The 21,540-nt window shown below is 36.4% G+C and overlaps 1 protein-coding gene across 1 annotated transcript in view; it reads right to left on the bottom strand.

Moving 5' to 3' along the window:
• The window catches only part of LOC132697806 (tyrosine-protein kinase-like otk), an 80,638-nt gene that overhangs the window by 7,604 nt on the left and 51,494 nt on the right, over nt 1-21,540 (bottom strand). The window contains exon 4 of the mRNA XM_060663463.1: nt 2,045-2,171. Within this exon, the coding sequence (XP_060519446.1) occupies nt 2,045-2,171 (127 nt within the window). The remainder of the gene's footprint in view (nt 1-2,044; nt 2,172-21,540) is intronic.

Here is a 21,540-nt window from a genome sequence, read left to right on the forward strand (position 1 = left end):
ACTACTAGTTACTTTTTAGATAATTACAGTTAATTGTAAATTTAATTTTTAAGTAAGATTGGTCACTAAAATGCATTTGAAATAAATTCGTAATCTGCATCTGCAAGACTACTTAACACATTAAAATCAAGCTTCATTGGTAAGTGGGAAATATGAACTAGAACCAGAATAACAATATACAAGACAACATTCATCTCAATTTTAAATTTTGGATGTGAAAGCTTTGTACTGATCCAAAAAACTTCAAAGCATGGAGATGAAGTACCTACGAAAGGCCTTAGGTGATCACAAGGACACACAGAACCCGAAATGACGCGATTAGGGAGAGATTGCAAGTACAACCGGTTCTCAAGCATATTGAGAAATGCCAACTACGCTGGTACGGACACCTAAAAAGAATGGACAAAAAGAGACCAACAAAACTGGTCTGGGAAGCGAGAAGATGCAGCCGAAGAAACGGAGGAAAACCGCAACTAACATGGGATCAGAACATGGCGAATATACTAAGAGAAAACGGACTGGAGGTAAATGGCACTAGATAAGAAAAGATGGGGGGAAATTATTATAACCTTACACCTTAGGGCAGATAGGTTTAGAAATATATATGTGTATATATATATATACAGCCTTTTTTTAATTTTTATCTATTGCTCATATGATATTCGTAATCGGAGAAAAATATGGCCAATTAAGCCAAAACGGTAAGTCACAGACCCGTACTATGTTATATAATTGAAGTTGCTATTAAATGGGCTATTCGAAAAACCAATAATATACATGGTGTCTCATTTAAGACAATTGAGAAAAGTATCATTTTGCGAAACGTGGAACACCACGTATCTTAAGAAAATATTATAAATTTGATCATTTCCCAAAGAAAAGTATTATTCGTAAAAATGATAGAAAAAAGTTTAAAAAGGTAAAAGTCGCCTAACAATGATAGTTTAAAAATAACCCGAATTCTGAAGATGATCGCTAATAAGTTCGAAACGGTGCATCCCAGACCCATGCTCATATATATCGTTGAATGTATCTTTAAAAGGACTATCCAAAAACGCAACAAAATGAAGGGTGTTCTATTTAAAAAAATGTAACGTTGTTTTACCACCCTGTATATACAAAAGTGACGATTAGGAAAACAAAAAAAAACTTTTGTATTTAATTCTTTTTTGTAACCCCCCTAGGTTTCGAGGTAAGGGCCACGGGCCACCCTGTACATTTTTAGTTATATATAATATAATATTTTTAGTTATATATTTAATCCTCCTTATTGCTTAACGATTTATTTAAAAAACCAAAATTTTTTAAATAAAATTTCTATATTAAAAAAAACAAATTTCCGACCTACAGAATTTTTCCCACCCCTTTTTAAATCGACATCATATATAAACCCTAAAAATTTCGCTTTGTAATTTAAATTGCCCCAAGGTAAATTCTATACAATGCTTTTTCAAAAAAAAAATTTTTTTTCGATTTTTAAAAAAAAAAAGTTATGGCGGGGGGAGGGGGGTCAAAAACTCCCACTAAAATTCCCAAAAATCCAAAAAATTTTAAGTTTCAGCATTTTGGGTCGAATTTACCTTTAAATTGAATTTTCCATTTTTTTTTCTAGTTACACCTTAAAAAAAAAATTCGATTTTTTTTTAATTTTTTTAAGGGGGGGGGGGGGTCAAAAACTCCCACTAAAATTCCCAAAAATCCAAAAAAATTTCATTTTCAGAATTCACCTTTGAAATAAATTTTCCAGAATTTTTTTTTAAACTTTTTTTTCTTCCTTAAAAATTTAAAAAAATAAAAAATATTATCTTGGCCTATTTTAGTACCAAAGAACTTATGTATGGGACCTGTGAATTCAACTACCATAGTTTAATAAGGGTTTTTTTTTTATATAGTAGGTCTGAAATTTTTGTATCGCGATTTCAATTTTCATATTGATTTCCTCACTAGTTTTCTCCGGGATGACAAAGGTCACAATTTGATTCAATTCAATTAACTAATAAAAATAACTTGGCTGAGTAGTTTTCACGGTCGAAACGACACTTACCTGTACCACTCGATGCGGACGTCGCCGGAAGCTTCCAAATGACATCGAAGAACCACCTCAGCTCCGGGCTTAATTTCCTTCGGATGTTCGGCGTCCTCGATCGGCACCACTTCCGGGTCTTCGATGACTGTAACAAAAAAGACGCGAATAATCAAAGTGCCGTAAAAATCGGACGAAGCGAGGAGCCCTGAGGCACGCCGGCGATATCCTTCGGCCACGGTGATTGATTCAAGTAGGACACTCGTAAATTCCATCAAAACGTAATTTATTTTACGCCAAGTTCTCGAGGGCCCAGTACGAGCGAAATAAATAATAATAATAAGGCGAGGCAATTCTTCCTACGGTTCTCGTCTCCTTCCACGTCCGGGACAGCTCGCGTGATTAAAAGAGACGTCGGGGGAAATACAGAAAAAAAATAGGAGACGCCGAAATAATAATCTAAATCGGGGATAGAGCAACAATGTCTTGTTTACCCGCGAGGCTGGAAATAATGAACGAAGATGACTTTTAGGCGAGGCATTTAATATTTAATATAGACCGAATGTCCAATTTTTTGACGATATGTAGACAACGGTTGCACTTCCGGTTTGAGCGGAAAGGAAGGAAAAAACCAGATAAGTAAATACATTTTTATAAAAGCAAGATATTACTTGGGTGGCTTTGCTTCTATTCATGATCTACTACTACTACTCGTATAGTAACTATTTCACGCCGTTAAAATAGTTTATTTCTTGACTTATACATAAAAATATTTGCATCATAAATAATTCCTTGTTTAAGCGTCATGACATTAACAACATTTGACATTAAGTTTACAGGAGTGTATCTGTTACACTTTAAGATCGATCTTAATGAAAATAAATAAGAACTAAAGATTCAGATTTCCACGAGATCATATATTTGTATATGAAAATTGTTTCGACAACATCGTGTCTTTTTCAAATGCTCTATTTTGAATTACTTGAAACTCATCTTATAGTTTGGTAACTTATACAGGAGTGTTTAGCAAAATTTGAGGCATTTGATGTACTATTCTACATATAAATCCTATTTTTTGTGCAAATTTTCTCATTACATAATCAGCATGCGGTCGTAGCGTTAGTTTTGAGTCTAACATGACTCCAAGGTACTCAATTTTTATGTTTTCTATATTAACAGTACTCAGTTTTTCCCAAAAATACAAAATTTAGACTTTGACTTGTTAATATTAAGTTTGTGGTTTACATAACCATGCATATATTCGGTTCAAATCACTGTTAATACTACAACTCATCTGTCACTACCAACAATTGGTTGTTCGGAAAGTCATTTCGTTTTTTTTGGGGAACATGAAAGACAGTTTTCGTATAATGAATAAATATTTTATTAAATTATATATTGGCCATTCTGGTCCAACACCTTTTGCCATCTTTCTGGCAGTAACATAATTCCCCTCTCATAAAAGTTTTGGTCCTTGCTGGCAAAAAACTGGTTCAGGTGGTTTTTGACATCTTCATTTGAGGTAAAGGTTTTGCCGTCCAAAAAATTTTGCAGGGACCGGAACAAATAGTAGTCGGAAGGCGCCAGATCTGGAGAATATGGTGGATGTTGCAGTACGTCCCATTCAAGCTGTAAAAGTTTTTGGCGAGTGACCAAACTTGTGTGAGGTCTCGCATTATCCTGGTGGAACACTACACCCTTCCTGTTGATTAATTCGGGCCTCTTCTCTTTAAGTGAATCATTCAATTTGTCCAGTTGATGACAATAGACTTCTGAATTAATCGTTGTATTGTCCGGCACAAGCTCAAAAAAAACGATTCCTTTGACATCCCACCAAACGGAGAGCATCACCTTTTTTTGGTAAGTTGGCTTTTGACACGCTTTGAGCCGGTTCATCTTTTCTGCTCCATGACCTCTTGCATTTAACATTGTTGTATATAACCCATTTTTCGTCCCCAGTAATAATCCGCTTCAAAAATGGATCATTTTCTTGACGTTCGAGGAGCGAATCACACACGTCAACGCGACGACACAAATTCGCTCCGTAAGGACATGGGGCACCCACACATCGAGCTTCGAGGTTAAGCCCATGCCTTTCAAATGGCCATAAACAGTCGAATTCGACAAATTTAATCTCTCACCGATCTCTCGTGTGGTTGTTCGCCGATTTGCATCAACTAATGCCTTTATCGCATCTTTGTCAGCTTCGACCGGCCTTCCAGACCGTGGTGCATCTTCGACATCAAAATTGCCGGATCGAAATTTTGCAAACCAGTTCGGGCACTGGCGTACTGTTAACACGCCTTCTCTATACACATCCGTCAATTTTTTTCTCGCTTGGACAGCATTTTTACCTTTTCTGAAGTAAAAAAGTAAAATATGACGAAAATGCTGCTTATTGCTCTCCATATTTAAAAGGGCACCAACCAAAAACTACTGCGTAAAATTAATAGAACTTTTTCACACACAAGCCTTGCAATATCAGCTCTCAAGACATATAATGGTTATGCGGCTTAAGTGTGAGGTTGGTTTCGAAAAAACGTAATTAAGTCCTCTGACGGGAAAAAACGAAATGACTTTCCGAACAACCTTATATATATAACATTGTATCATCTGTGAATAATTCGAATTTGCTATCGTTAATTACCTTAGCTATGATATTAATATACAATAGGAATAATAGAGGTCCTAGTTTTCACTGGTTTCAGAGGAGTTTACGGATTCTACAAAAATTTCATAGATATCAATGCATATGTGGAAAATGTTTACAAAATAATATGTTTATATGCGGATTCTTTTGTTTTGATTCTCGATTTTTTATTTTAAAGTTCTCGCATTTTTGTTGATTTTAAAGGTATTCTCTGGACAAATTTGAAAATACTTCGAAATAGATAACGAGTTTGTGAACAAAGCCGTCGACGTGAACTGCGGCCGCACAATATGTACCCATAAAATTAACGACGGAGGCAAGGTGCGAAGACATATAAACAAAAGGCGGGTAAATAACGCTGCAGTAAAGTAAGAAGTAAGTTCTGAGAAGTCATCCCGGTTGATTGCGTGTTTAATTATGTTTCTTGCGAGCACGAAGAAATAGCAGTGTTCAAATCGACACAAAGGGCTCGGATGCTCTCTGAATGTTATCAAACTTTTATTACCCCAGTGCGTGTAATACAATGGTTTATTTGGTCATAAAGTATACGTTATGATTAGTCAAATGAAAAACATGTTGGTTTAAGAAAGAAAAAAACAGACGTTACTCAGAATGTACAAAAATATTCCTTTTGTGAAGATGTTTACCTGAAGAAACTTCTTCTAAATCCGCAGGAAAAGAAGCTTCATATATATCCTTTAAAATGATATGACATTTTTGTAGAAAAATATAAAGAATGCTTTTCATAGGGAATCCACCTTATATTTAGATAATTCAATAAAATCGTTTTTTTTTTCACATGAGCAAGACTCGCGTAATGATTCTTATTTTTTTAAATAATTAAGTTTATAGTAAAGTCCAGTCAGAGCAAGTGTGGAGTTATGTCATAGCATGACATCTTTACTAGTTCATTCCTGTGTGTCCGGGTATTAAAACTCAATAATCCACTATTTAAAAATTTGTATTTACATTATCGTCATAAACTACGAGGTTAGATGTTTAATATTTAATGTGAACTGGTGTACACCGCTACCAGACAGTCGGTCGTTCCACATGTAAGAATTAGTTTTGTTATATAGCAATAACATCCTTGGATAGCAGGTTAAGGGGAAGACAACCCCGTCAAAATTTCATCTCAATGTCTGTATCTTAACCTAAAATATTCTACTCTATCGGTTATTATTGATATAAAATTATCCTGAATTTGCCAAATAGAACGCTTATTCATTCTTTAGGAAATAAAAATGTATTAATTATCAAAATACTCCGTAGCTTACATTACCGTTTGACATACTTATTGCAGTATTATTGTTGACATAGGAAAAGTCATTTTTATTAAAATGCATTAAACCATTTCGGTATAATATAACCCTGGCTAATGTGCCCTCTGGTGGCTATTTCATAAACTCAATAAATTTTTTCACTTTGGCCGACATACTTAAGTTTTTTTTTTTATTTCTATGACCGTCAGTTGCCTTAATACTATATCTCGTTGCCCTACGGTTCGCCGACTTCGATTTCACTGAACTTTTTCAGTTGCTAGCGACTTTACAAAAATTTCCGAGCATAGCGGACAATTTTATAGTCGCCCATTTAAAAACGATCATTAAGTCGAACCTTAATAAATCAGGCTTTTCCAGCGTTTAATCCCAATTAAATTACCAACTTCAGATCGACGCTACGATACGCGGACAGGGTCGGACTAGCGACGATCGTACACGGAGCATAAAGTCGTTCCAGCGTACAAAGTAAACCGTTTACCCCATTTCCGATCATAGAGTATTTTAAAAATGTATAAAGTCTATTTACGAATTTATTTAAACACTCGATAAGTGCATTCGCAGCAAAAACCTAATGTTTTAGGTCCGTGCCTGGGATAAAATAAATTAAAATGCAAATGCGAAAGCCCATCTCTCACTACCCGTTTTGTCGCTACACGTGTAACAACTAATTGCTATTACGCGGCCACAATTTAATCCCGAGACGTTGAAGGATTTTTTTTTCGTTGGTCCTTCGAACCGGATGTCGCTTGCCGCGCTATCCAACTCACGTGGAGTGTGACCGACGATTTGAATGAGAAAAATTACTATACTACTAGAAGTGTGTTATTTGAAATTACTGTTCGAGTGATGGTTATTATTTTGTGTGGATTAGTTCGCCAGGTCAATTTCGGTTAACCCATTTTGTCCCAGTGGTGCGTTAATGCACCACCTACCTAATCTATGATTTTTTTTGTCACATCCAGGAAATATTTTTGCACATCCATTTAGAAATTTTATTATTATCACTACTAAAGCACATAAAACCGTGGAAATCGCTAATTTATGTGTAAAAGAAGTGGTAGATAAATTTGTATTACATTTTCAAGTCAATCCGAAATAGTAGAAAAAAATATTTTGGATTTGTATTGCCATTTTTGTTAAGTTTATACCGTGTAGATTACATCGCAGAAAACGAATACATTGGTTGGTGAATGCACCACTGGTTTTATCTATGACTGAACCTGAATGGAACAATGAAACCCTGGAATTCAAAAGAAGATGTGAAGAACTAAAAAATAGGCTTTCTGGAAAAAAATCCGCTTGAAATATTTTTTTATGTTTTTTGATGACGAAGTGATTGATTTGATTTTAAATCTTACATTGCTTTGCGACTTTTAAAACAATTACTCAAAGAAATCTTGCACCTGCCATAGATGAAGTGCGTTATGATAACCATTGTTCATGCTAATAAAGCCCGAAGGAGATGTAGAAAAGCAATAAGTGTAATGTGCATTTACATACTTCATGCTTTGTAAAATGTCACCAAAAATAAAACCGAGTGTCACCAGTGGTGCGCTCGCGCACCATAAAATAAAAAAAAAAACAATCTATTTTTAGTTGTTTTTTGTCGAATTTGAACTTTCTTTTGTATGTTTATGCATAAATTATATGTTATATCCCCATATATGTGCCCCAAAACATTATTTAATGTTTTTTCCCAGTGGTTCGTTTACGCACCAGTATTTTTTATATGTTTCGAGCTTTTTTTTTAACACAAATCGGAATTTTCGTAGATGCAACTTCACAGAGACGTGCGCGTGTGTTTGTGTGCGTGTGTTTATTTACAAACGGTCCGAAGAAGATCCATCGGAGTTTACGTGTTCATATATACATATATAAGACGGTGTGTGTAGACGAGGCGTTGAAAACCAGCTTCATATTTGTTGGTTTTATGCCGTTTTTAAGGCAAAGCGGACCTGCGCGTGTGTGAGTGTACATTTTAGCGGCAAAATGATGCTTTTCAGGCGAGCTAAGGGATATAAAATTTAAATTTAGAAAGCGGTACGTAACTTTGACGCTATACCGACGACGGCTTTTAAAAATTTACTGCGTCGGATAAACAAATGCGACACCCGAACAAGTTAAGACAAGCAAATTCGTAATATTTTTTGAGGGCGGCATCAGCCGGCAAAGTCTTGTCTATAATTTACATTTTTCAGTGTTGCAACTTCAAAAACCATGATCGCATTTTCATTGTTTCAGTAATCCTCAAAGTTCAGTCATTTCTGGCGTTTGTATTGCCCTTTTCCAAACAGGGCATTAACTTGATTTTAGATTTTAGGATGTTTCGGAAAAATAGTAATTAATAGAAGGGCACGCCGGGTGTGTTAAAAAAATATGGTGTCTTTTAAGTTTTATCAAAAGGTATTTACTTATTTATCAATATTAATCCCACCAGATCTAATAAACTTGTGCCTACGTTTCAAACGTCCTCCATTTCGTGGGTTTCTTGAATTTTGGGAACAGGAAAAAATAGCAGGGGGGCATATCCAGTGTTAGTTAGACACAAGCAAAGAAAATTGCCGAGCACACGAAACAGGTCAAACGCTTCTGTCTCACAAAAAAAAAGTAAACATACAAACTGGCTGAAACTCTGAACATACGTTAGGGACATGTGTACCAACATAACAAAAAAAATGTCGAAGAGCGAATGAACGTAGTACGACAAAAGTCACCTTACTTTTTGAACATACCTCGTAAAAGGAAATCTTGCAATTCATTATGCGAGTTGGTTGTTAGATGGTTAATTGAAAGCATATGAAAAGGTAAAATAAACGTTATCTAACCACAGAACACTTCCTCTTCTTTGTTATTCACAAACAGTTGGGCATGACTACTATGGCCATTCACCTATTACCGACGTCCGTCGAGGATTTTTTTTATGGTCACAGACCAACAGTCAACGAAAAAGTTATTACCCACATTTATTCTCAGCTTCCAATGTAGGACTTTGACCGATAACAAAAACTCGGCCTCCCACGCTAGTAGTCAGTAATATCAAGGATTTTGACCTGCTTTATATAATTTGCATCTTTAAATGTAGCTCACTGTTTTTCTCAAACCGCACCCAGTCAAATTTTGAGTTTTGTATGTCATTTCGGACACTTATATTTAATTTTATGGTTATGTAGGTTTGTAACTCAATCCGGTAACACAAAACTGTTTTAGCATTAAAGACACCCCTTAAAAAAATAGGATTATTATGCTGTTTTTTTGTTTTAAATCTAAATAATGATAAAACAAAATCTGTAGACTTCAGTCCAACCTGACATGGTTGTCAAGTACACCGTGTGCCAAATAAAACGATCCACTATACGATCTACCATAGTAGATAGTAGAAAAGTTTCGTACAAAGGTTTCTTGGACTCTCCTCAAGATTTAAAATATTATAATTTTGTTGATACTACTTATTTTATTTATCGTTTTCAATGACTGATGAAATCTCCGCTCATGGCGACGTTTAGGGTAAAATAATTACTTATGGTTGTTTGAAACTCATTTAGTATTGAATTCTTCTGTCAATGGCGAAACATTTATTTCGACGGGTCGCCATCTCACCCCACAGTAAATTTAGCCGTCAAATGAACATCTTGCTTAGACATACAACGGTTAATGTTAAAAGGGAGCAGAAATACTTGCCACACCGCGTCGACGAAATTGCGACTTTGCTTTTAAAGTTTGCATTAGACGAGAAGTTCACGAAGACGTGGGCGCTTGTTTACACGAGGTTAAGTAGACTTTAAGTGTACAGCGATTTAATTAAGCTGAAAAAATTAGGTTTACATTGTGCATGATGCGTTTTTTGTCATTAAATAGGTGAAAATTTCTTCTTCAGAGCGTAACTTCAGAGGTTCAATAAAAACGTCGGCAAGTTTTATTTACCGGCGCAGGCATATTAGTAAAATTGTTTTTGTAGTAAAGCTTCTTCATTTATTGACAATGTTCTTCTTTTGTTAAATTAGAACATGGGTATTATAAGACGAAACTGGAATATTGTGGTTTGTTTTCTTCTACTGCTTCTACTTTGCACTCGTTGTTTTTAAAAGAACATTTTTCTTTTATTTATTTTTTTCAGTGTCAGACATATTTCAGCCACCAGTAAGAAAGCACTTCCTTGAAGAAAAATGCAAAAAACTCCATCTTCCAGATCTTTGAAATAATATTTCTTAGCGAGGGCGAAGGTAGGCTGGAGTATAATTACGTATGGTTAACTGGTGAGGCAGAAAATTCTACACTTAAACGTATATAACGAAACAACTGCTTTAGGCTAGGGTTTAGGACATATTGACCTGCCACCAGTCTCTGGCGGACTCGTCGAACCTACTGATAAATTGTCATTCGTCAAATGTCATCTCTGCACGGCGCGGGTTGTTAATGATTTCTACGAAATCTAATCTGGGATCAGGCACCTTTTTCTAATTGGCCGTCGTTGAAATTAGTTTCACGGAATGAAGAACCGCCTGACACGGACCACGTAATAATAGACACCCTCGCGTATATTTCGCCGAAGATGGGGCGGTAATTTATACGTTTCCGTCGCAAATGGCGGCCTCGAGGTGTATCACGAAACAACACCAACACGTGCGTTTGTCTTTCTTCAAAACAGTCACGCCAATTACGTCTGGTTTATACAGAGACCGTATCGAAACTTGAAAGGCGGTCTATTTTTAAAAGGCTCGTATATAAAACCGAAACGAAATCAAACCAACAACAAACAACCCCTCGTTCGTAGTGCAATTAAAAAAATCAGAGGCCGATGCTCCGTGTGTAAATCGACGAATAGAGTTCAGCTTGGTTTACACTCGTCGGGAAATGCAACGCATGAGTAAAGAATATTGTAGGATAAGAAAATAAAAACGGAGGATTCCATTGGATATACTACACCCAAAAGAATACCGTACAATTTAACTATAATTCGTCACTGGCCCGTATCACCGAACCTATTGCTTTTTTTTCCTTAATCCAGTTAATTCTCTCTTCATTCTATTCAATTTATGTGTCTTACTATTGAACATGAGCTACACGAAGAAAAAAGTTCTATCCCACTTCTGACTCACATTACAATTACAATTTAACTATCGCATCTAAACTAAACTTTTTCTTCCTTAAAGTCGAATCGACCATCTGACCCAAAAAGATTAATTTTTGTTTCGTCATAAAGATAACGTTGTCTCAAAAGTCCTGATGAACTGATGGTTAATGTGTCCTTCTGGCAACGCGGCCATTATAACCTGCTCATTGCAAGCAGTTTCTAATCGTTTCAGGGCCAATATTTCTTGAGAACTCTTCCCTGATTTCCTCTGCAAGTTTTGGAGCGCTTGTTTTAGAATTAATTCTAATTTTTTTCACAACAGAAGACTCTTCTCCTGGGACGACCAGAGCGTGGCCGCACTTTATAGGATCCGGTGGATTTGTATTCATTAATTGCAGTTCCAAATAGTGATTATTTTTTATGATTTTTATTTTATTTGTATTACTCTTACTGAGATTGCCGATATTTACTAAAAGAACTAAAAGAAAACTGAAAAAATACTATGTGTACGGAGACTTTTTTGACCGACTGTACTTCTGCTATCAAAATGAAAAATCCTCGATAGATGTCTGCAATGTGAAACGCATAACTGAATTGATCTCGTTCCTTTGTTCGTTATTAATAGATTGCAAAACAAGTGATAATAAACAAAACTTAAAATACAGTCCATTATTATGCACGGTCTCGAAGAAGAAAAGCAAGTAGCAGAAGTCTCATGCAGATTAAAACTGGAATCACCACCAATCGCGATATCGACTTAAGGACGTCTTTATTTAGGTAAATCCCGCCTAACGATGTTTAAGTTCAATTTGTCGTCATTAAACCGGCCGCCAAGTATGCCGCCCTGCTGCCCTCTGGAGTGCAAACATATCCCGGTCATTATCCGCCGTCAGCGTATCGGCAGATCAAAGACCGACCGACTAAAGCGTAGTTATTAGCGTTTTGTTTTTTCCGTTTGGGTACTGCCGCGCGCTAAAGGCGGATATTTGTTGAGCATATTTTTAGAAAATTGCAAAGCGGCGAAGGAGTAATAAATAATTGACGGATGCACCCGCGTCGTCGGCGAAAAATTGTTTCCCGAGAGTGTTTTGACACCGGCGCGAAGTAATGAGCCATTTAGAAAACAAAAAATCTTAGATTTAGCAAAACATTTGTTAACTGAGCTTTCATACAACTCAGCCTTTTATCCAAACAGTCTTTTGACATAATAAAAAAATATTTAAGCTTTTACTTTTGTAGACAAGACCTGATTAGCTTAGATTCTTCGATCTGGACAATGGAAACATTTCTTTATCAATCTTGTATAATTTTTTTTTTGTAGAAAAGTCTGAGCTATATGTTCCAAAACAACAAAAACAGTCACACATAACCTGAAGCTTAAAGTGACATTTTGAATATAAATAAATTACAATAAATTTATTTAGTGAGAACAGTAGTAAGACAAATGGTAACATACGGAGCAGTTGTTTGGTGATCAAGAACCAGTTGGAGGCAATAAGGCAGCTGAGTAGCGCGTCATTCCACCAATGCAGATCTACATACTATGTGAAGCGAGATCCATTGCATATAGATTACTTCAAAGTCGGTCACCAATAATTGGTGCAGATAGCAAGAAATATAATACAGGGAGAGAAAGGCAGACTAAGTACTAGGGCTGCCTATGAACACCACAACACCCAAGTATTGCTTTGTTAAACATAACAAATCTCAAATATCGACCAGAGGAAATTGGAAAAATGACTCCCCAATAAGGGCAGACGGCTCAAAAACCAAAGAGGTGGAATATATGTACTCTGAGCGAAATTGGTAAGTTAGTAACAGTGTTCCAAGCTGACATCACCACAATAGAACATTGAGCAAGAGAAACAGACACGAAAAAGATTCGTAATAAGACAGTTGCGATCTATATCGACAGTCAAGCGGCGACAAAAGTAATGCAATCCAGCAAAATGACATCCATGTTAGTTCTGTATTGTTATAAAACCAGCTAGCAAGTCCGTATAAAGTAACGCTGACTAAGACAGGCAAAGGAATTCCTCAGAGGCCCAAATTTACACGTTGACTGTCTGCTTAAGAGACATCTAAGCTTAGTGGGAGTGGAAGAAAACACTGAATGCAGATTCTGCCAAAAAGATGAGAAAACAGCCATACACATATTATGTCAGAGTGAAGGTCTATTGAGAGTGCGTTTCCATCCTACTGGACGTAACCAAACCAGAGGCAATGAGGCCCACCAAGCAGCCACTATCGAAGTTACGGAGGTACTCTAGCTACGGAGAGGTGACTCTCACAATAAGGAATCGGAATCGGAGTGTGTTCGGCAACAGCTGATGAGTTTATTTATCTTAGTCGTAAGGCTCTTTCGTGTTTGTCTTTGACGGACCGCAGATGTTGAGAGATTTTTGGACAAGTGGTAAATCTGGTTTTGACGTTACACTTGCCTAGAACTTTTGATATGTGGTCAGTGATGTTTTGAATGTAAGGAAGGAACACAGTGGCAAGTGTAGGATAGCTTACGGCCTCATTGCTATTGGAAGGTTGTGGTGAAGTGTATTTTTACTGCTCTGTAAACAAGAGAGTTCATAACCGATGATTTTTGGGCAGGATGGTGATATGACCATGCGTGTGCGTAGGTTTTCTGCAAAACACAATGACCCAATGTTAGGTCTGATTTTCTATTATTATTAGCTATTAACGAAAAATCCGAGAGTCTATTGAAATCTATAAACAACCTAACAATCTTAACCGCGACTCAGGTTTCTACCTGTCACCAATTTGGGAATCAGTCATCCGAGGCGGTATAGTAAAATACGAGCCAGTTTCAGTCAAGCTCTGAAGAAGCCAACAGGATGATTGGCGAAACGTCAGTAATTTCGACCCAGCAAAAACCGACGCAGGAGGAATCCAGAGGTATTGTAAAAAGTATTACAGTAGCCTGTGGAAGGTTCTTTGAAAAATTAAAGCCAACCTTATTCGTTACAGGTTAGTCTGCAAATATAGGGGCTACTTTTAATACAAGTCACGGAATAAGCAACTACTGATATTTTTTTATACTTTATGAATGAAAAATTTTTTTCATTTTGCGTGAAAGAGAGTGAAGTAGAACTGACATACAGTTTCGTGTGGTCACCCACGATATCTGTTGGGCTTTTGTTTTTTTTCAGCCAGGAGAACCATTGAAGAGTGACTGAACAGATCCGACGAGAAAAGAAAGTCAAGTAGAGACAGAGTCCGAATTTATTATTGCCAGACGAAATAAGAAAACCGTGCCTGATTCCCGAAAGGATAACGCGCAACGTGGATGTAAAATATGAACGGACTTAATCTAAATATTCATTATTGCCTTGTGGTCGAGAGACTGCCGTCTTAATGAGATTTTTGTCGCGTACTTTTCCGCAGTCTCTCGTGTATTTTCTTGCCACGTATCTGGGATGAAATGTCATTACGCGACAACCTCTCGTTCCCATTTTTAGTTCCGTTATATTCCCATTTATAATAAAGAGTTTCCAAGCAACACCGCGCCTATTTAAAATCGAGCTATAACAAAGGCTTTTACATGAGAATATATAGTGCAGTTTTGGTTAATTTTAGCGACAAATTAAATAAATTCATAGTCAACGTGAGAAAGATTATTTAAAGCTCGAATAAGGACGATTTTAAACCTTATGGAATTTTTTTTCTACATTTTCGTTTAACTCGCTGTATTTATACTGTTTCTTTGGCTTCTTCCATGCTTTGTTAAGAACATTTTTTTATTGATTAAATTTTAAAATGTATATCTTTTTTTTTATCGCGGGATACTTGGAGATTACTAAAAATTGTTAAAACTCAACAGGAAATCCGTAATATAAATGCAAAAATAAGAAACGAATTTCAGAAAATGAGACAACTTTTATTGTGCTTTCATTCGCTCATCGGAAGCCTGTGACCACAGAATAGATAAACAACCAGAAGGCTAACTCTGCGTTTACTGGCGAAACTCTTCTTCTTCCAGGAGCTATTTCATTCTTGACTTATTTTAGCTGAAACAACACTAAGAATTGTTTTCGTATGTAACTAAACACGATAAGTGTCCGAAATTTGAAGCAATCGACTTAATATTTGGCACGTAAATACAGTTTTGCCCCTTAACGGAACCTACTGACAGTATATATATACTAGACGCGATGACGCCATTTACTATTACCACGTACTGCATGGTCTCAGAAAACAAGTAGTTACTTGAAAACTATTTACTCCATTGGAACAATTCGGATACCAGGGAACTAAGGAGATCCAAGGCCTCCATTTCGGACATTGTTGGAATTATATACATGGTACGTCGTTTGTGGGCAAAAAATAGATCCAAGAAAGAAACTTCTGCTTTTGTGGGTGAATTATTGGCGCTAAATTTAAAACTTTTAAAGACGTGATAATTTGATATGAACAGTATCGTAAACTGTATCGAGAGAGAGTTTAAGGTTTCGTCTATAATACAGGGGACACGAGATATTTTGCGAAAGTTCGCAAATGCGTCCCCCTAGGACAAGAATCCGAGAAGCGCCTTCTTTTTAAAATTGAAAGCTGATTCGCGCTATTTGCGACAACCTTGTCCCGCCCACTGGCGATTTTTCGAAAGCAATCTTGTTAACTTAACAGTCGTTGTTTACCACAAAATGGTTGGATTAGCCATAGCCATTATTTTTCACTCTAAACAGAACCGCAGACTTCGCTAATATGTTTTACGAACTTAGTTCGGCGTTTGATGGTTGTTTTATAACGTCGTCGAAGAAAGATTCCATTTTTGTTTGCCAAAATATGCCAAACTCAAATCTTTTACCGTCAAAACAAATTTTCGGTTTTTGCACTCCTTCAGGATTAATTTAATGCTGCCCCACAAACTGCCCGATTCCCAGTTCTAATTTGATTATTTTCTCTGAGAGCACCGCGTAGCTCGTATGTTTCTCATCTGGTTTTGGTGATAAATGTCGGATTAACGTGTTTGTTGTTTGGGTTTCGGTTTGTTTTTTCAACGAAATCCGACATTCGACCCCCCCGCCCCCCTTCCGCACAAACAAACCGGCACTATACTTGGTCCGTGGAGAGTAATGGCTTAGAAAGACAAGACGGATAAACAACCGGCGCGTTTTAATGCTGCTAATTCATGCTCCTGGATTTAAACGTCGCTTTATTTGAAAGAGATCTTGTTGCGTTTTAATCGAGGTTTTAGTTAAACGATCGATCCAAAACGAAATGTTGGGGCCGCTCTTACAGACAATGAGGTAGCAGATGATTCGTCGTACAGAATCGTCATACGATAGAGCGAGTTTTGGCGCAGAACTGGAATGCTGTAAATCATTGATTTATTTAATAGAAAGGACGTATCGTAATTTTATCTTTCGTGTTGTAACGCTTAAAAAAAACCTATATTTTTTTAATTATTAGGCCCTATATTTCATAAGTTTCGATTTAGATTGTATTGGAGTACGAAGTGAGGTTGGTTTTTATCAAAATCGCTGTTATATTTACTACGAAATATCCTTCATACAAGTAGAAACAAAGTAGAGTAACAATTTTTTCTTATTTTTCAATATAATCCCCCTTAACTTCAATACACTCATTACATCTCTTTATTAATAACTCAATCCCTTTAAAAAAATATATTCTTTTGGTTTGTCTGCAAAATGAACTAAAACAGCCCCTTTTAACTCAACTTCGTCATTAAACCGCCCTCCACGTTAGTCCTTTGGCCGTACACACCATCCAGCCTTAGTTTTATCGTGATACTGGAACTGCATCTATGTCAGGCCGGGAAATTTTGGCGCTAACCTCGCAGGAAATGAAGGATAATTCTCTTGATCGAAGATTAAACTGAAGATTTGTCTGTAAAATTCTTCCTCTGTAAATAAATATTTATGTTCTCCCTAAGGCAAAGAAATGAAGGCAATTGAAGATAATGTTGAATGTGGTTGCAGCACCAGATCGAGCGCATCTAGAGAACAGGTAATTTTACAAGACAACTGAGTCATGAAAGTTTTGTTTTTGTAGATACAATTTTTTCATTTTGTGTCAGAACTAAATCAATTTCGTTGTATCTCTGTTGGTAAACTTTGTTTCCTCTGGTATCTTCTTCTTCAAAAAAAAAAACCATACCTGCGTGATTACTGGAGTATATGACACAAGAATTATTTACCACCTAAACAAATGCACAAAACCATCTGAATCTATTATATTTCTCTTTTTTATATAGATGTAATTTAAAGTTTCAAACATAAAATACTTAAATCAAAAAATTCTCTGCTGGTGTTATTTTTCAAAATGTACCCCGCGTACAAGAAGTATTGTATGCAACATGTTCACAAACACACTCGTTCCGCTCGTGCCAAACCAAACTCGTGACTAAAGTGGCGTTCATCAAATGATGTTGATGTTGATATAGTACATAATTCCTTCCTATTTTTAATCTCACCGTTTAAGGTAAAGTTTAATCCTAATGAACAAGTATATAAGCATTTTGCTTTTATATTTCCCCTTTGTGCTGTTACACATATCTACAGTCGAATAGTTTTGCAAAGAAAGCTTGAATAAAGGACACTTGAAAAAATATAAAATAAAAATTCACTGTAAAGGTTTTTCGTTGTTCAATACGTTTTCCCTTGGGGTGGGCCATTGCCTCTTTATCCTAATAAAGATTCTCCTGAAGAGGATATCCAGCATTTTTGCCACCTCCTCCGCGGTCTTCCTCTGGATGTTCTTCCAATAGTATAGTGTTTCGTTTCACTTTATTCTCTAAGATGTTCATTTTTGACTCTGTCGTGATTTTCCCAACAAGAATCTTATTGTTTTCATTTCTTCTGATTTTGTCTCTGCTGTATAGGTTTATACAGATTTAACTGCGCTTTTATATGTTCTTTCTTAGCTCTAAGTGATAGTTGTTCCTCCATATCTTTTAGTCAGATACATATCGGCTTTTTAGATGTGTCACGCGTGTAGCCTTGTTGATGTCCACTACCATGTTTAATCGCTTAACTCCTCTACTAAATTATCATTTGCATACTGTCCTCTGAATCAGTCATAAATACCCCGTCATCCTCATAGTACCTTATATTAAATTGGGATTTTTGCATTATGTATCCTAAGGTTTTAGACAAATTTTCTATAAGGTTATATAATTACATTGAAACTGAATCGGCCAATGGAATCCCCTTGTCAGAGTCCTCTATTTAAATAAATAAGTAAATAAATAAACCGAATTTATTTTAAGCTCGGAGAAGGTCTGTCCTTTTTGTAATTTACATTTTGTCAAGACAACCAAGTATGGTCCATAGACAAAATTACAGTACTTTAGATGACTCAAAACCAGTGCTTCACAGAGATTTTTTTTGGAGAATTTTGGAAACTTGTGTAAGAAATCTAAGTTCATTATCAAAGACAATAATCAAGTTTTTACATTCGTCAAGAGTTGGAATTTGAACCCTATTTATATCCAAGTTTTGGGCTGCCCAGTACTTAGCGGGCTCCAAATAGATTAATGCAGACTTATTTGGATTTAATTTGAAGCCACGAACATTTATTTAGTCTCCTTGCCGCTTCTACTGCATCAGACCGCGAAAAAAATATGTATTTGGTGTCATCAGCGTACCTGTGACTATTGAACTCACCAAAGCAACTGATTTGGTTTACTTTCACTTTATTAGTATTAATATTAATTAAAAGCCTTCCTGTCTTGATTGAATGCTTTTGTATAGAAATATAAAAGAATTCCTCCGTGCAAGATAAAAATAAACATAAAATAAGGTAAATAAAATGACCTGGACCCGGACGTGCCAGAGGAAGTTTGACCTACGCGTCAAGCTTAAAAGTTAGACCCGGGCTGGCCTTAATGGCCTTTAATTATTAATTGTTCGTTATTAACGTGACCACCAAATAGGGGCCCAATGAATTATTTACCGTTATGGTGACGTAAATTATCAAAATGACGTCCCGTTTCATGTGGATATTCTCGTTAAATTGGGGCTCGCAGGGGGAGGAAAAAGAAAACACCTACGGCATAGGAAACGAGATTAGTTGATGAGTTTAGCCGGCTCGCGGCGAAAACAAACTGAAGCAAAGAGTATCGAGAGAGATGGAAGACAGAAGAACCGGGATGGAGAAAATTGCAAATAATAAATAAAAGGCACGCACGAAGGTTACAGATGTTGCCCTCGGAAAATCAAGACGTCACGTCGTTTTCCGTTTCCTCCGTCGGCCTACTACGACCCGATCGGCCGTGATCAACACACAGCGAACGTTTGAAATATAAAAAATATATATTTTTTTAAATCTTATTATATGAAGAAATTTTCTAGAAATATCCGAACGCTTTAAAAATTCTTCTAGAAATCACCAATAATAATAAATAAAAAGGAGACAGACAGAAAAAATGGAGGATAATAAGAAAACCCTGGGCTATTATCGGCATAGAAGTTTTGGACGGTAAGCGTTTTCGAAGCTCAATTTTTCGTGATCGCTCCGGGAACGTCTGCCATGAGCGGCACCTGGAAGGAACGTGCCTGTTGAAAAAAAACTTTTGCTAATATATTTCGCCAGATAAACATTGAACTTTTGCGGGGGTGCTCAACGGATGACGTTAATGTATTGTATAATGTTATTCCACTTCGATAACAGGCTAGTGGTTACCTCCCAACAAAAATACAAACGTGTATTTTCTATTAATCGTTATATACCTAGTGTAAATATCTTTCATTATCATTTTAACCGGCCGATTTGCCCCCCTCCCTAGAATTAAAAAAATTAAAAATAGCGACTGGAATATCTAGAAAAAATTAGGATTGACAGAGAACAACAAAGGCCAAAGCAAATTATTTACTTGGATGAAACCTGGTGCGACACTTATGATACCCCTGAAAAGGGTTAGGTTGACTCAACTGATAAGTGTACTTTTTCTGTCTGCGAAAAATATTAAAGATTCTTCTCTGGATTACCATGAAGACACCACCGCTAATGTATTTGAAAGTTGCTTTAAAAACAAACTAATTCCAAACATTCCTCCTAATAGCGTAATTATAATCGACAATGCAAGTTATCACATGTCACTTGCTCACTACACAATTATACCTCATTTTGCTTCCAAGATATTTTCCCTGATAGCCATGTACTTTAAAATGGCACTGGCCAATAAATACTGATAAAGACTAATACAAAATAAAAATAATATCAGAAATATAATATTTTATAATTTATGCCTCTTTAACCGTTGTCGAATTTTATCGTCATCGATCTAACTGACTTATTAGCCTGTCGGTCATTTGTCACTTCTTGGTCGACTGACGTACAAATTGGCGGGAAAGTTCATCGTGCTTGCGCTATCGCTGTTCTAAAAATAGAAGACGCAATCTTACGTGCTTACGGCTTTGCGTTCAATCGTCTTTTCTGTGAGAATTAATAAGAGAAAAGATGCCCAGGACCTACCCTAAACAAAATCGATAATCAAATCGGGATGCGAGCCTATACGACTATGGGGTGGCGCAAAACCGTGACTCATTGGGTGTCTTAACTGCGGCCATGATCGCAACCCTTCAAATATTGTCCCTTTGATATATTGGCAAGAGAGGTCGTAGCTCCGCCCTTGGAAGAATGATATTTCAAGCGAAGCGCTAATTGTGAGCTCCTTAATAATTTTTAGGTCATTTGCTTCGTACCAATCATTTTCTACGGGAATTGTTTCAATTTTCTTGAAGAATTTTACAGAAAATTATCACAGACATTTTGTTTTCATATAGAAAAAAAAACAACTCTTTAGATGACGATGTTGTACCACATGGTGCATACTTCTCTATCCACCTCTGATAATTTAATTTTGGCAACTTCAAAACATTCTACTTGTTCAGTACGATATCCTTTCAGAAGGGTAAACATCATGACCACTTTTATATGCCATATAACACATTCAGAAGTCTGATTCCTAAAAGGTGCCTTTAATCTCTGCAGCATAGTATTTTACTGGTGATCTCGAGATTTTATTTGAAGAACACAACCAAGATATTTTATTTCAGTGACTTGCAGAAGAACTTTCCCCTTAACTGGGACGCTAGTCGTTAGATTCTTACCTTTACTGGAATTTTCGACCAAGCACATTCCTCTACGACTTTGTTAATGCTCTGCTCATGATCTACCACGAATTCCGAAAGTGCTTCTGTAAACACCATCTCGAAGTAAACATTAGGGGTGATAAGGATGCAACCGTCTCTTACTCCTCCATTAATTTTTCCCTGGATTTGGATTATGCAACTAAACATACTTTTTTTTTGTTTCAAAGACACTTTAATACAATCAAATTTGTGAGTAGAAGAAGGCATTAGCAATGTCGACAATGGAACCAGATTGTAGTTTTGATCCCATAAGACCAAATGGTGTAATACTGCTTGTGGTAGACTATAGCATTAGTATTAGTGTGGTGTCCTGTAGAGTTATTATAGTTGTTGATAACTTGGTATTGCGTTTTATTCACGGATTTCATGGGCGTTTGTTTTCG

The sequence above is a fragment of the Cylas formicarius genome, unplaced genomic scaffold, assembly GCF_029955315.1.
Source record: "Cylas formicarius isolate icCylForm1 unplaced genomic scaffold, icCylForm1.1 PGA_scaffold_2__14_contigs__length_35257938, whole genome shotgun sequence".
Lineage (NCBI taxonomy): Eukaryota > Metazoa > Arthropoda > Insecta > Coleoptera > Brentidae > Cylas > Cylas formicarius.